This window comes from Glycine soja, chromosome 20, assembly GCF_004193775.1.
Source record: "Glycine soja cultivar W05 chromosome 20, ASM419377v2, whole genome shotgun sequence".
In the NCBI taxonomy this organism is placed as follows: domain Eukaryota; kingdom Viridiplantae; phylum Streptophyta; class Magnoliopsida; order Fabales; family Fabaceae; genus Glycine; species Glycine soja.
The window spans coordinates 42535615-42552110 of NC_041021.1; the positions used below are offsets into that span (position 1 = coordinate 42535615).

The 16496-nt window shown below is 29.0% G+C and overlaps 1 protein-coding gene across 1 annotated transcript; it reads right to left on the minus strand.

Annotated features, from left to right (window-relative positions):
• Positions 1–6232: 6232 nt before the first annotated feature.
• On the minus strand, positions 6233–9781 carry LOC114403823 (DNA-directed RNA polymerases II, IV and V subunit 6A). The gene is made up of 6 exons (XM_028367002.1): positions 9633–9781; positions 9160–9193; positions 8876–9045; positions 8752–8803; positions 6730–6797; positions 6233–6613 (listed from the first exon to the last, which is right to left on the minus strand). The coding sequence occupies exons 1-6, from the start codon at positions 9665–9667 to the stop codon at positions 6544–6546; spliced, it is 429 nt and encodes a 142-aa protein (XP_028222803.1). The 5' UTR covers positions 9668–9781; the 3' UTR covers positions 6233–6543.
• Positions 9782–16496: the final 6715 nt, after the last annotated feature.

The following is a 16496-nucleotide window of genomic DNA, read 5'->3' on the forward strand; positions in this document are numbered from 1 at the left end:
TGGTTAAGTTTTATTATTTTTTTAACGTTACTAATCGCCGCAAGTTGCGGTTTACTTGCTCCACGTTGTCTTTGGTTGTCTATAAATATTTAGCATCTTGCTCACTATATACACGAAACAGAGCACGCAAAATATTAAAATTCATCTAGTTTTTTCCTCTTCTTGAAAAGAAGAAAATAGTTTCTTTCTTTCTTATAATTCTACTATTTAAAATATGTTTTGGGGGATACTCTTTGATTCAGGGATCTTTTGCTACATACGATTGTTCTAACAGGTAACATCTACCAGTGTATAAAGGCTTTTCTCTCTAAAGACTTCAACCCAAATTTTTGTAAATTTATCTTTTAATTATTTTTATACTTTAAATTAATTAATTGTAAAAGCTTCGTATGATTTTATATTTCTATGGGATATTATAGCACTGCAATGTTGTTGTTTTTGTTTCCTAATTTTTTATCTAACAATCTTAAAAAGAAAAAACTATCATATACAAAGCTTTTTTTATAAGCAAAACTATTATATATAGGTAGAGAGAGAAAAATGGCATATCATATGAAAATAATATATCTTATAGGAGAGAGTGAGAGGATTAAAGTTGGACTCTAACAAAATATAAAAGGTTAAGAGTTAATATTATGTCATTAATTAAAAAATTGAATTTTTTAAAAAGTTATATGATTTTTTAACATTAAATCTTGATCAGGTTATATAGTTAAAATTTAATCATTTTACTCTCAAATAAGATTTATTTCTCTTATGTAATATGTCATCTTATAAGGTATAATTTTTTATCAACAAATGCTAATGGTTATTAACAAGGGTATTCAAACTCATGTTCTCCTTTCTCCCTTTACCACAAAACAAAACTTATAAGGTACACCTTGTTACAATTTTGCGAGAAAACGTTTACATGAAGCTACACTTGCTATAAATGTTAATTACCAGGAGAACACAAGTCACGAAAGCAGGCACTCCTCAACCACGACCAAGCATGGAACACGGCACTCCTTTATCTCTACCTTTTTTTTAAGACCCGTCAAACACTACTTACGTTCCCATGATAAGATACTGCATCCACATGGTAAGATGATACATCCTGTACATCCAATTTTTTGCCATCATATCACACGGCCGTAAAAGACTTACGCATGCTACCACACCTGTATTACTTGTGCACGTTAAAATCCGTCTTGTTTTTATAAAGGTTATAGTTTTATATAGATCTCTATTAAGTAATTGAGAAAAGCTTTCTAATTATTATCTGTTTAGGTGAGACAGTAACTATTGTAATTATTCTTAATAGCAGAAATACAGGCGCCACAGACACAATCTGCATCTCTGTATTTTTATTATGTTAAATTTGATATTTTATATAATTTTTATTGTGCTAAAATTAATATATCTCATATTCTAATAGATGTAAATATTAGTTTGAGATAAAAAAAATTAATTTAATACATTTTTATTATGCTATTGCATTTTTATTGTGTTAAATTTAATATATTGTAACAATTTTTCTTATAATACATTGTAACTACATTATAATAGAACTACTTAATAAAACAAATTATTAGAAATTAATTACTAAATTGTAATGTGAACTTGAATGTTTTAAATAGGAACGAAAGGAGTATATTTTTATGCTTCTATTATTTATCATCATTTATAATAAAAATTGTAAAAAATAATATAATTATATGTATATATTTTTTCTAACTTAATAAATTCTATCGCAAATATCACATATTACTTCCCAAAAATTGTTTCTCTATTGTTAATTTATTGTTAATTTGTTTGTTTATTTCATTATTCAATTATTTGTACTTCTTTTTCTTTTTTATATTTAAAAACCTAATTTTTTTCACATACTTTTAACAAAATAGTATAAATTACTAAATTAGTTTAGGACACATGAAATCCTTGGATGACTTTGAATATGATTAATGTTTTAAAGTAGAATAATGGATCCTAAGATGCTTTATAAGTTTACTAGATATGTTGTAAAATATTTATTGATTATTGATAAGTATTATGTTTGTTTCTTATCTAGAAACATGATTCTTCTAATATGCTTAAATATATTATTCCAACCGACAAGATAACATAATAAGTCAAATTCAAATGTAAGATAATATAGATTAATGTAACAATCGGTGTAAACTTGAATAAATAAATATTACACACAAGAAATATGTACTATAATTTTTCAAATAAGATAAATAATACAAATCAACAATCAATTCTTTTATGCTATTTATCCTTTGTCTTCTTTTTCCTTTTCGTAATTGCAAAACTTTTACATCAATTATTTTCACATTTATAATATGGATCTTTATTCTAGCATTATGAGAACTTATATGACATGATACATGACACATACATAATTTTTGTTTTCTTTTTCTTTGATCTACATTCATTTTCTTTGATCTACAAAAGGAAATCAAAGTATTAAAAAAACTACGAAGTACTTAAAAAAAACTGCAAACTATGTAAACCAACAAAAATAAATAAATTAAAATAATCCCTAATAAATATTAGTAATCAAACACTAATATGAGAAATTTTCAAGGATACAAAATCAAAACCAGTTTTAAAACTAACAAATATCTAAAATTAAATCAATTCTTAATTTTTTAAATGAGCAGTTTAACAAAAAAGAGTTCTATAAAAAATCCAAAAAACCAAAATGGGTAGTTTTAAAATTCGCCAATATATCTATAAAATGAGTTTTAAATTGAAAAATGAAAAGTTTTAAAAATTCTTTTATTATTAGTTGGTAGATTTAAAAAATTAAAATGAAGTTAGTGATTAAAAAGAATTAATTATTTGCAAATTTGATTTAGGAGAAGTTTTAAAATGGAAAATTATGTTACCATGATGGTACATGAACACATTAAAAATGACCAATTTTAAAATCAAAATGAGTTTTAAAATCAAGAAATAACAAAATGAAAATAAATTTTAAAATAAAAAGTAGACAATTTTATATTTGGTCTAATAGAGATGATTGTGTATATGGAGGCTAGGAGAAATGGTTGTATATAGTCAAAAGAAAACTATAAAGATAATAAGAAAAAAGATAAAAATAATTATATAAGAAGGATATTAACACAAATTAGAGATTACTTGTCTTACCATCCTAGTAAAGAGTGAGAAAGAAGAGCTAGTGAACCACCAATATCCAATCTCTTTCCATTTGTTCTGCTAATTACTTTTGCTTAATAATATTAGCATGAAACTTTTTGCTTGAAAACTAAAAAAAAACTATAAAGATAATATTTATACATATTTTTTCATAGTCCCCGTCGGATATAGGTAATTATTGTGTTTTGAAGAAAGTGAACCATTCTCATAAAGTGAGTATTGAAAGATAAAATAATCTTTGTAAAAATAAAGACCAAAAGATAGTTACCAAAGGTATCTCTTTTATCTATCGGTATAGATTCCAACTAGATATAAGGAAAGTAAATGACAGGGAAGTAACAAAATCAAATTATGGTCGTAATCTACGTTGCTTTCAACGTGGGCTATACACGAGGTTGTTACATACTGGTTTGGTTTTGACGATCTTGTTCACCAAAAGATTTCTCATAAAAGGTGGTCATGGTCACAGCATCATGATTCTGCGATATCTAGGACTCCTAGTAGTGTTTGTTAACTTCCCGTTGGCTGATATTCACTGGTTCAAAAAAATCAAATGAATTGCCAGAAACTGCTTTAAATTATGAGTCAAAATGTGACAGCAATATCAACTGTTCACATACACTTCGGTTTTTGTCCAATATTGACTTGAATACATTTCAAAGGACCAAAAAGTGTATTGTCGCCATCACTTTAACAAACGAAATAGTATAAACACTGTAACATTATGATTTATGCAGGCATGTTACTAGTCTTCATTCATTTTCTTCTGCTTAAATGACTCAAACAATATAACCAAAACGACAACAAAACCTCGATGGTTTGGAAATACTAAAAATATACATTTTCAAAATTGAAGAGCATATATTGACAACAAAATTGAGCCTTTGCATCTTAATGGCGCGTGGCTTTTGTGTATGGAATTGCATTTTCTTTAATTAATAGAACAACGGCTGAGCACATTTACATCAAATTCGAATACAACTATAAAAGCCAAACAAATATAAATCAACAGATATCATTTCGGTCGCTACTGATTAGTTATTAGTTATTTGGTGATGCTAATAATTAATTAGTTGCGATTATCTAAAGTCTGGAGTACCTTCTACGAAACACATACTCTTCAGAATTTAAAATGAACATGTATCTTCAATTTTTTTTTTGAAAAAAAATTCCGTAACAATTTTGCAAAAAGGATTCGAAAAAAAAACACAAAAGAAAAAAACAGCCCATTTGTAACAATTCCGCAAAAATTAATATATGACAGAAGCAGTGTGACGCTCAAAAGCCTATAACATGGCTCATTGGCTCCTGCTTTTGAAGTATTATTATATCCATAACATGTTGATCTCACTGGGACGCATTAGTGCATGATGCTTAACATTTTATTCTGTCTCCTGGCGAAAGACCCTAAGATCACTGACTTCCTCTTCCATAATTTTCTTTTGTGACTTAAAACTCACTTCAGGAATCTTTAATCCTAAAAAAAAATTAATCTCTAGCTATCTGCTACAAGATACCATTCGTAAAAAGGGTAAATCCCTGTAAACTATGGCCAATAACCGTACAAATTTAAAAGTGAAGTTGAGACATATTTGAGACCTTGGTTATCCCTTGTCCTACCATTACCATATATAGAATTCTGTCACTAGGAAAGAGTATTAATTGACACTATATATAATATAGTTATTACTTATCACAATGACTTGTGGGTCAAGAGGTTCAAGGCCAACAAGACACAACTTAGTGACCCTTCAGTTAGTAGATTTTGAACTGTACACAAACCCAAGTCTTCCCATGTCATTCTTCAACATCGTATCAAAATAACATTTCACGTGTAGAGCTCAGATGGAGATCTAGTTCACATATAGTAGTTTATGTGTTTTAATTCTTAGAATTTGGAATTTTGGATTTCTAACATTAATTACAACAAAACAGTTCTCACAAAATAAAAATACACAAAATTATTTGAATAATACTATTTATTATTACAAACCAATAAACATTGTCTATATATACAATTATATGGCTGCGTTTGAAGTAAAACCCGCACGAACTACGTGTCTTGGGACATTCATATATAGTTCTAAACTTCAGATTAAGTCTTATAGAGTGAGGCATATTCATCCTGTCCTTTTTCCAGAGTTACGTGACAGGTACTCTTAATTTTAAGTAGACCTTCTTAAAATAGGCCCAAAAACCTTAAGGTGTATCTGTGCAATCTTGCTTTCATGTTTTGAGAATTGCATGGCTCAAATAGGATTGTTTCTAAAGAAAAATCAATGCAGGGCAAAAAAAACTGTGCTATAGACTTGTGGGTCAAGAGGTTCTAGGCCTAGACAGACACAACTTAGGGACCCTTCACTTAGTAGATTACGAACTGGAAACAAGAATCTATCTAGACTACATCACCAATAATTACCAGGTATTTTTCTTGCTTTCATATATACACAATATTAATATAATACGAAAAAACATGAGAAACTCCTTAAATTCAGACGTAGGTGACACAATGATTGTTGTAATGTTGCCTCTGCATAGCATTAAGTTTTTGCCTTGAAAAAGTTTAGCAATTGTCACGTGTTTGTTCATGATGGGTTGTCTTAAACCACTCACAACTCACTCATTTTAACTAGTCAACTAGATTTTTTACCATGCGCGGAATAAACAAGAGTCTAAGTATCTTCTCCCAAATGTAAAAATAGATAAAAACAATTGTCAAAGAATATGATAAATTTTACTTAAAATTTATTTTTTAACCAATAATTAACACCACAATTTTATAAGTGTATGAAAATAAACTATTAAACAACATTTACTAAGAATACTTTTTATGATTTTGTCAAAAATATGAAAATAGGCATAGATCATGCATTTCAACTTGAGTATGTGAGCATTTCTTTATTAGTTCAAACACTTTATTATCACTTATCCCTCACTATTTCTCTTTGTATTTTTATTTTTAATTGCAAAAATATTTTCTTAAAGCAATCGACTCCTAATTTTGCCTTGTCATCATTTCCATTCGCAATGGTATTAGTAATATTTCCAGAATATTTCCATGAAACATAGTAAAAGAAGAGACACAGGCTCACTAGACAACCAATGTACAGTATAAAGTATCACTCCAATCTTCGTAGAGCTGAGGGTGTCCTGATAGTTGATTTCACAAACAACAACAAACACTATTGCAAGCCCAGAGATATATAAACAAGCTGAAATAGAAATTATACTAAGCTTAAAAGCACAAGTTATAAACATTCAAAGACATCGCTGTAAACCAAGTTTTACGGTGGGTGGGATCATAGATCAGTATCAACCTCAAACAATTCAAAGATAAATGTTACGAGGAGACAAAAATTTAGGGCCTGTTACTCCTCCCCACACCTGTCAGTTCAATCATCAATCACCACCCACTTGCCTCTTCCAGGAGTCTTCCACAATCAGTTCATCAACTCCCCAATCTTCATAGCTGGAGAAATTTGCAAAAAAATGATTAACAGTCAGTATGGCATGATGTTATCAACCTTAACCTCCCCCAGCCAAGAAAAAAGAACTTCCTAACTTGTATAATGGCCAAGTATTTACCTTCCATCAGGCAAGTAGCGCCGAATTGTAAAGGGTATTTTCCGCTCTCGAAGCTCCTTCATAGCAATCTGATAAGTTGGGAGAACTAGATATCAGATGTTATATAACAGAGCTAACAAACAAACATGTATATTCCTGAACCCTAATACAGAAAATTTTTGTGAGAACTGTCTACAAGAAATAATCAAAACTGCAATACAGGCAGGAAATAAACACTTAGGATAATTGATATCAAAAAAGAGTTCAACATGAGATATTAATGGCAAGTAAATATGCTCAAGAGGAAAACCGTAGAACAGGTAATCTTGGACATGACTTTTATAAGTGTATAAAAATCAGAGAACTTATTTCTAGAATTGTGCACACAGTGCATTCTTCAGGAAACCACAGAACTTGAGAATCAAATAGCATAAAACAAAAGCAAAACATTTTCTCAATATATAAGGTCCACTGATCATGTGACTAGATTCAATATTTGAAGACTGAAGCAGTTTGTAGAACTTTCCAGCTTAGGTCAATAATGATGACAAACTTATCTTACATAGAAATAATAAAGCTTCACATAACGCTGGAAAATTAAAAAGAGCATGTCATTGTCAAACTGAATAAGAGACCAGTTTATGTTAGAAAAATGCTAAAACCATACTCTCATGCACACTCTTTTGAAAACACACTCTTATTGGTTGAAATTTATTGAAAATCACAAAATTTTGTGGGTCTCACATATTATCTAATGAACCTCTCTCCTGTTTTGTAGTTTTTAATAAATTTCAAGCAATGGAAGAGAGCATATTAGAAAAAGTGTGTTACTCTCCTCTTTAAGTTATGCCAAAAGCCCAAAACCTTTTCTTGAGGAAGCCAGAGACAAAGGAACACAAACTATGATGGGGAAAGCAATCTACAAGCTGATTAAAGAGTCATAACTATAAGAGAAAATTACTCCACCTACTTTAAGATGAACATATTTCCAATGTTAAATTGATCTTCCCATTCTATGAATCTCTATTATTTAAAAGGAATATATGAAAAGACAGAATTCCATCTGTTATCTGTGCATTTAGCTGCACGTTCGTGCAATTGCAGAGTGATTTATAAAACAAATTCAAAACACACAAACCATATCAGTAGTGTGCATGCTCAATTAAGGAGTCAGGAGGGAAGGAATCCTCTGTCCCATCAGCCTGTCTTACCCCATGTCCCTCCAATAAAACATTGACACATCATTTAATGAATTTGTGTCACTGCTCCCTTACTTTAACCAAGGATTAAAGGTGTCGTTATTGTTTGGCACAATGTCTTCCTCTTCCATTCGCAATTCTTATTCCAGTGCTTCAACTAAGTGCAATCAAATTTCTAATCAAAATCATTCCTTGTAAAAACTCCAGCAGCCATTCATTTTCGGGAGCAAAAGAATGAATAAAGTCAGGCTCCATTCAGTCCAGTGTTGTTATAAACAAGGGACCTGGATCTGGCTGGTGTCATCGTCCCTGCAAGTGTCGGCAAGGAAGTTCAGAGGGTGGCAACATCATGGAAGAAGCCATTGGTACAGTCGGGGCCATGGAACACGCACGGTGCAGAAGTAGATTCAGCACACCAAAGCAGAAAAAGAATGAAAGGGAAAAGGATTGAAAACTGAAAAGATATATACAGAGACTCATTGATTGAAAAGGGATTACGTGAATGAAGAAACAACATTAATGATGCCGTTAACCCTTGGTTAAAGTAAAAGTAAGGGAGCAGTGCCACGGATTCATTAAATGATGTGTCAAAGTTTTATTGGGGGAACAGCAGGTGAGACAGGCTAATGGAACAGAGGATTTCCGTCCAGTCAGGAGATCACTAAAGTGGAAACTTCTTAATGAAATATTTTCTACATTTCATATAAATATATGACTATACCATCATATTTAGAAATTTAAAACTGGCATAACAAGTTTGACAATGAAATACTCACAATGAGCTCAAATGAACTTTACAAGAAAAAAAGTATCAAACTGCAAAGAAAACAAAAAGTTCTTTTACCTCGAGTGGGTCAGTTTCCCCCTCCAACTCGACCATGACAGGTGCATTCATACTGACCAGCCAGAAAGACAACATGTTAGATAATCAATAAGCAGAATCTGAAGCTCACAAGTCCTGAACAAACCTGATTTGAAGAGCACGGGTGCCCAAAATTCTAGCACGCTCATACTTAGTCATATATTTCGATGTCTTTCGAGGCCGCTTCACTGGTTGTTCCTCTTCCTTATCCTCGGTGTCAATAGGCTCTCCAGTTATTTCATCGTTTTTGTTCTCCACATCTTCCTCTGCACCTTCCTGTTCATCAATCAATCCAGCAGTCAATAATTCAATTACTTCATTCAACGCAGAGTTCAATAACATGCATTTGTGTAGATACAAAAAAAGGACACAAGACAAAGAGTTCTGCACCTCAATCTCGGGCTCTGGCGGTTCATCTTCGTACCTGCATCACCACCCTTTATTCCATGAGAAACCATTCAATGAAAATATACAGATTACAGAATTCAGGGCTCTAACCCTAGCAATTGAAGCATGAAGAATAATTTACAATGGACGTTTGAAAGAAAAAGGCAAACGTGATCAAATCCAGTAGAAGAACATTTGAAAAAAAAAAAAAAACTACAAGTGTTACCATAAACGAACCAAAAATAAAACCTCAGGACAAAAAAAAGGAACACGGAATAAATATACGACACGGTGCAAAAAAATCCATTTTGGGGTACCGTGAGTTGAAGAATTGCTCATTTAGTCACGAACAAGAGAGTTAATTAAAATAGTGTCCTCGTCGGCTGTGGGAATTAAGGATTTTCAATAGGCAAATTGAATTAGGGAAAACCCTAATTTCTGTGTGTGTGAGAGAAAGAGAGAGAGAGAGAACGAACCCCATGTCAATATCTTCATAGTCCTCGTCAGCCATCGCGAATTGCAGAGAGTGAAAGAAACCGTCTCCCTGCGGTGTGTGCCCTAAAACCCTCACCGAGAGCCAAAGACAATGATGTACCAGAAACTTTGATTATATATGGGTAAATAGTTATGAACAGAAATAATTATTTATGTGTTAGAATGTTGTAAGTTGTAACTCATGCATACACACTTCTAAATATTTTTATAAAAAAATTTAAATATATATTTTAAAACTTTTCTAGTATGTATTATTTATAATTTTTTCTTTGTTTTAACCATTTAATTATTAGTTATTATTGTCTATTATTAATGGTTGTCATATATATAGTAGATTTTATTATTATTATTATTATATATATATATATATATATATTTTAGACTTTAAAAAAATACAATGAGAGAAATGATAACTAATTATGTGTTAAGTAGGATAGTAATTTATATAATTGTTGAAAAATAATATTACAAACAAGCTAATTTAGAGTCGTTGACTATAATAAAAAATTAAAATAAAATATTTATAAAATAACATTTTCAATTATATATTTTTAAATTAAAAATTAAATTCATGTGACACCTATCATTCATAACATATATGTTGATTTCTGAAAAATAATATAAAATATTTTAAAATTTTGAATTAGGAATTATAAACTAAAATTAATATTTTTGTTCTAGATAGCAATAATGTATCATAAAAATATAACAGTTTTTAAGTTATTAATTATTATTGTGTAATATAAATAATTAGTTGAAGATTCAATTAATTATTATATCTCAAAAATTATGAAAATAATAAAAATAAGAATTAAATTTATATTCACTCAATAAATTATTTATATTTTATCTTAATTTGAATATGTTGTAATTTTGAATAAAAATATATTAATGTTATTAATTAATTCAAATTAAAATATATATTAATCCAAATTACTTGAAATGAATTAAATTAAATATTTAAAAAAATAAATGATTGAGTATTTTATATTGAATATTTTTATTTTATATTTAAAATATTTTTTTAGTTTACTGAATTATAATGAGTTAGGAAAGATATGTCTAGTCTTCTGACCCAAGAAAAAAATATAAACTAGTATTCTATCACACTTAATAGAATTATGCATTTTAACATATAAATTAATCAAATAAAAATTATTTCTTTGTTAATTTATTATTCAAATAAAATATATTTCTATTTGTTTATAAATTTTAAAATTTATTCTATTGATAATAAAAAATTAGTTAATAATAATAATATGTAGACAGTAAAAAAGTATAATATGTATAATTATCATAAATCATTATTAATCCTTTTATTATTATAATTATAAAAAAAATTAATTACAATCAATTATTATAATTACATTACAATTATTATATTATTTAAAACGAGTTCTCTTTCAAAAAAAAAATAATCAAATGAATTTATTACTTAGAACTCTTTTAAATGTCATGTATAAAATTCATACGTATTATTATAGATAAATGTGCTAAGTGGTAGTGTGTCTATCTTGAAAACACGAAATAGTTAATAGTTAATAATTAATTAGAATAAATTTAGATAAGCCAAAAGGAAGAAATTATTAAGAGATTTAAGATTATTAAAAATTCTAACCAATAATTATGTGACACATAAATAATCAAAAATATATTTACTAAATTAAAGATATGTTTAATAATTATATAACAATAATTAATTTTATCATCTCATAATTTAAGGAATCTTAATCAATTAAAAATATTAAATTATATGTGAATCATATAATGATTAGTTATTGATGCAAGAGATGATGTGATAATTTTAAACTACCTAATAATTTTTATATCTATTTAAAACAGGATTTTTTTTTACACGTGACCACTCTTTGTGCAACCAATCATAATTTCTATATCTATTGTTTAGGAACTGAAAAAGTCTTTTTTTATTTATTTTTAATAGTACATTCTAATAGAATAACGGAAACATCATTTTGAATTAAAATAAAATTTAAAATTGATAGATAGAGGAAACGTTTCAGTTCTCCATAGACAACTTCAGCACAGGAAAATTGTGGGAAATCATTCCCACCATCCTATTTCCTCTACGTGCAACTGCAAAGACCCCGTGCTAAGTAACCAATAAACCCACTGTACACAAATTGAAAACACCAGCAAGTGAGAGTTTAAGAACCTGCAAACCAGAAAGGAATCCATAAGCTATGCACCAGAAGATTTTCACCATAAGAAGTTTACGAGTATTTCTCCTTAATGAGAGTTTTGCATTGTTGTTATTTATGTACTAGCATAAAATTGACGTATTTGGGAAAATTATTATAACATTGGCACATTGCATAGATAGATATATATGTACTCGTTTGCACTATTGGGTAAGTTTTTTCCCTCTGTTTTCGTTCTTTTTGCTTGATGGTGGTAGTCATGATGCTTTGTTTTTTTTTTTTTTTAAGTTTACTTTTTTATGGTTTTTGGTTGCCAGATCTAGATTTTTAATATGATCTTGAGACATAACTACCTGGAAACAATATGGCTTAATGTTATAACTATTATAATGTTGGCACTATGCATGTGTACTTTTTATGAAAATTATTGAATTGTTTTTTATAAAATTGGTTGTTACAAATTGATGTTATTTATAATTTGAGACTATTTATAAAATAATAAGGATGGCCCGCAAAGTTACTCCCATTAAGGAGATTGATGATTCAAGAGAAACATGAAAGTTAGCTATTAGAATTATCAATATGTGGAGTATCCAATCACAGCAGAGGACAACAATAAAAATGATTTTCATGGATCAAAATGTGTGAATTCTTTGCCTATACAATTGGTATCAATTGATTAATTGCAACATAATATTTGCATTTCATTATTTTTAGAAGATGAACTCAAATATTGTTTTTCAATTGTTTCTAATAGGGGGACAAAATTTCAGCTCAAGTTAAGAATTTGGACATAGAAAAATGGGAACAACAACTAAAAGAGGGCAAGACTTATATCACATTTGATTTTGAAGTAAAGAGTAACAAAGCATAGGTACAAGTTGGTCTTTGTTAAGGGAACCATGCTTAAGGAGCAAGATCTACCTGACATCCCTCATTATGGCTATGATTTTACAAAGTTTGAGACTATCATCAATAAGAATGTTGTTGCTGATGTGTTAATAGGTAAATGATACACTTTTAGCAATTAGTTTGTTTTGTTATGTAGTTAATATCTTAGATTTTACTTATCTTTTATGTAAAGATTATATGATAGTGTTTTCTTACATGTTCATTGTTGTTTTTTGCAGAAGTTATTGGTGAGTTTGTTGATTTGGTCCAGTGTAGCCTTGAAACTAGGCCCAAGAAATTAGTATTCACAATGAGAGATGAAGGTTATATTCTCAATATAAGTTTAAGTCTTGTTTAGTTTTCATTTTTGTTAATTTTTGTAATGACAATATTCTGTTATTTTGATGTTAGCAAGGAAATGGTTACGTGCACATTGTGGGGATCATTTGCAACTCAAATGAGGTATTTTTTGGACAAACACAAATCTGGACCAGTTTTTGTCATCCTGACACAGGCCAAGATAAAGGAGGCTACAAGTTCAATCAAATATCTTAATATGGTCCACGTACATTCCCAATCATTTAATTGTTTGTCTTTATGAATAATGATTTTATTAACCCTTTAGAAAAATTTTGTTTTTATGTAAACTCAGATAAGCTTGCTCTATCCATTCAAAACTCCATGTTTGGTTCAAAGCTATTTATCAATGACGATAGCATTCCAGAGATAGAGCATTTTAAGAAAAGGTTAAATCTCTTGAAAGCACCTTCTTTTCAATAATTTTTAAATGTTTTATATAGACTTTTGATTAAATATTGTTCCCGCTGCCAGTTTGATTGCCAGTAATACCGATAACATTTCTTTAAGTCTAAGATTGAGCCAAAAATCTTCAAGTTCCCAGCTAACCCATGGAGGAAAATTAACGATTAATGCACCAGTTAAATATTTAAATGAGCTTGGTCAAGTGGATAAGGTATAGCAAATTATAAATTTGGTAACTTAGTTATTACTAATATTAGTTTAAGTTTCTTAAATTGTTATGTTTGTTTGTTTCAGCAATATTATTTTGTGACTGTTGGAGTTATTAGTAAACTATTAGTTGCAAATGGTTGGTGCTTTGAAGGATGTCCTAACTGTAGCAAGAAGAAAGATTCCACCGAGTCTACCAATACATGTACAATGTGTCACAATGCTTAATTAAAAAGTGCTGTTGAGATTAAGAATGAAATAACTGTTGAGGTAATCAACAATGCTTAATTCTTTAGCTGATTTAAATTCTGAAAGTTTTCTAATATTTTTAAATGCTGATAATTTGTAAATTGTCTAGGAAGGTGAATTTGATCCAAGGATTATACTTGAAACACTTGAACATGTTAAAAAAGATTGCTAGCTTTCAAAATTAAAGCAAATCCAAAAGTACCCGTTTTTCAGTTGTCAAGTCTGTGAAGATAAAGATATCATCCAATCAATTATTGAGAAAATCGCCAGTGAAAAGGTACACTCAACATTGTCATTATAACATATTTTATATGTTTTCTCATAACAAGTACAAATTGTGCAATCTATCTATAACAATTTTAATATTGTTTTTCAATAGGATGAGACAAATGCTGAAAAAAGAAAAGTCAATTTCCTTTGGAAAAAATGATCCTGATATACTACAGTCACAAACCCCTTGCAAGAAGTTGTTTTCATCAAACACTCAAATGGATGATGTTGGACCAGAAAAACTTGGTTCTTTCCAGTTATCTTCTTCGAAGTTGTGCAAGCACATCAAGGAAGAGTAAAAATTTAGTGGAAAGACATTACTAGATGTATTTTGATGCACTAATTCAGTTTTTAGGTGGACACTGTCTTATGCTTTTGTTCTTTTTGTTTCGGATTAATTTTTGCAACTGTTTTGTTTGGGATAATTATTGTGTTGCACTGAGAATGCTTTGAATTTTAAAAACATGTCGTGGAATTTTTATTATTCTACCATTACTATTCTGTTTTGGAAAAATAATTGTGTTACTGTGAATTTTTTATCTGACTATGTTAATTTCATGTTGCAGTTTAGAATGTTTTATCCAGCTATTTAACGAGGAAGAAATGGTTGCCCCATTTGTAGGTTAGAATGAAAATTCATAACGAGACAAAAAAATCATTCCATCTAATTCCAATGGAGAATTAATACATTTTATTTATATTTTGCAATCAGTCATACCTGATTTTAGATATAACTATAAGGAATATATATTGCTTTAAAAAGTAATCACATGACAATAATTAAGATATCAACCTTACTTTGCATTGGTTCCTAATTATGAGAGAGAGCTTTTTGGTGAAACTTTTTTCATTACTTTATATATTTGGTGGAAAATGCCACTTGACAATCATATGCACCACCGTCCGTTCGACTTTGGCGAGATGAAGTGCAGTATACAATAACATTGAGCAAATCATAAAAAGGTCATACTTATTAATAATAATAATAATAAATATTATTATTGTTATTAGAATAATAATAATAAATTATGGTAGCTTCTCAAATTTGGGAAACAAGTACATAAACATATTTAGAGGATACAATATTATATGATTAAAAAAATGACACATTAAATAAAGTGTTTACTGCGATTTATTAAAATATATTTTTAATAACTTAACCGATGTGTTAAAAAGTGATAACATTCCTCCATCAAAGTTAATTTAGTCAATTGAATTTGAAGACATCAAATCCTATTTCCCAAATATGCCACGTTTATTAATTAGTCACAATCAAACATACTAATAGTAACATGTGTATAGTATTGACAGTAATGTGTTTCTCTAATTAAAGTAAAGCAACATTTTGCAAAAAAAAAAAACACTATCCGAGAAAACTTAATATTTGGCCTAAGGAAATGTAGTATATGATATATTTTATAAGTTGTGAAAAAATAAATTATTTAATAATAATAATAGTAATAGCTAACAGATTGTCGTAGTTTTCTCAAAATTAGAAAATAAGTGTACAAACGTATTGGGAGGTTATAATATGATTATTTGAATTTAAAAATAAAAAAAAATATTGACACATTTTAAAAAGAGCATTTATCGTGATTTATTAGAATTATTTTAAATGGTAATATTCCTCCATCAAAGTTTAGAATCTAACACTTTTAATAAAAAGTCATGGTAATTATACTAGCAATAACACGTGTGTCAGTTTAATGACAATAAAGTATTTCTCTAATTAATGCAAAGCAATATTTTGCAAAGAAAAAAAAGCGCACTATCTGAGAAAAATTTCGTGAGAATGATAATTATTTTTCTAACTCATCATGGTTTCCAAATGAAGTGTTGACTAATGCATTTTTCTACATATAATCAGTTTTCAAACTATGGTTCAGTTAAAATTTCGTGAGAAACTTCTTAGGTGTGCTTTCCAATGGCAATAAGCCATTCTAGCAATTTTATATTTTGGATGGAAAATAATTACTTGATGATAGTATAATGTAGGCAATGAATGCAGTTTCGCTATACTGATTTTTTAGACAAATTTTAGTATTAAGACTCACATATACTAATTTTTTATGGATAAAATATAATACATTTTATACTAGATTGTAAAGACTCTTGCCTTGAAAAGAAGAAAATAACAACAATTAATAAATGTGGCGAATGCCCCTGCATAAATCTGCATGTATAAAATGTCTTAATTTTTTACACGTATCAGGTTTATTATCAACAAACACGGGGGCAGATTGACTCGATCCCTGTCGAACCTTAAAGAAATCGAATTCCTTTGAAGGTTAGTTGGGTTTTCCTGAA

Excerpts from the sequence above, each read along its gene's own strand:
- LOC114403823 (XM_028367002.1), bottom strand. The coding sequence starts at position 9,667 with ATGGCTGACGAGGACTATGAAGATATTGACATGGG. Across the intron at positions 9,194-9,632 it reads TATGAAGATATTGACATGGG|GTACGAAGATGAACCGCCAG; the intron begins GTTCGTTCTCTC and ends GTGGTGATGCAG. Across the intron at positions 9,046-9,159 it reads CGCCAGAGCCCGAGATTGAG|GAAGGTGCAGAGGAAGATGT; the intron begins GTGCAGAACTCT and ends ATTGATGAACAG.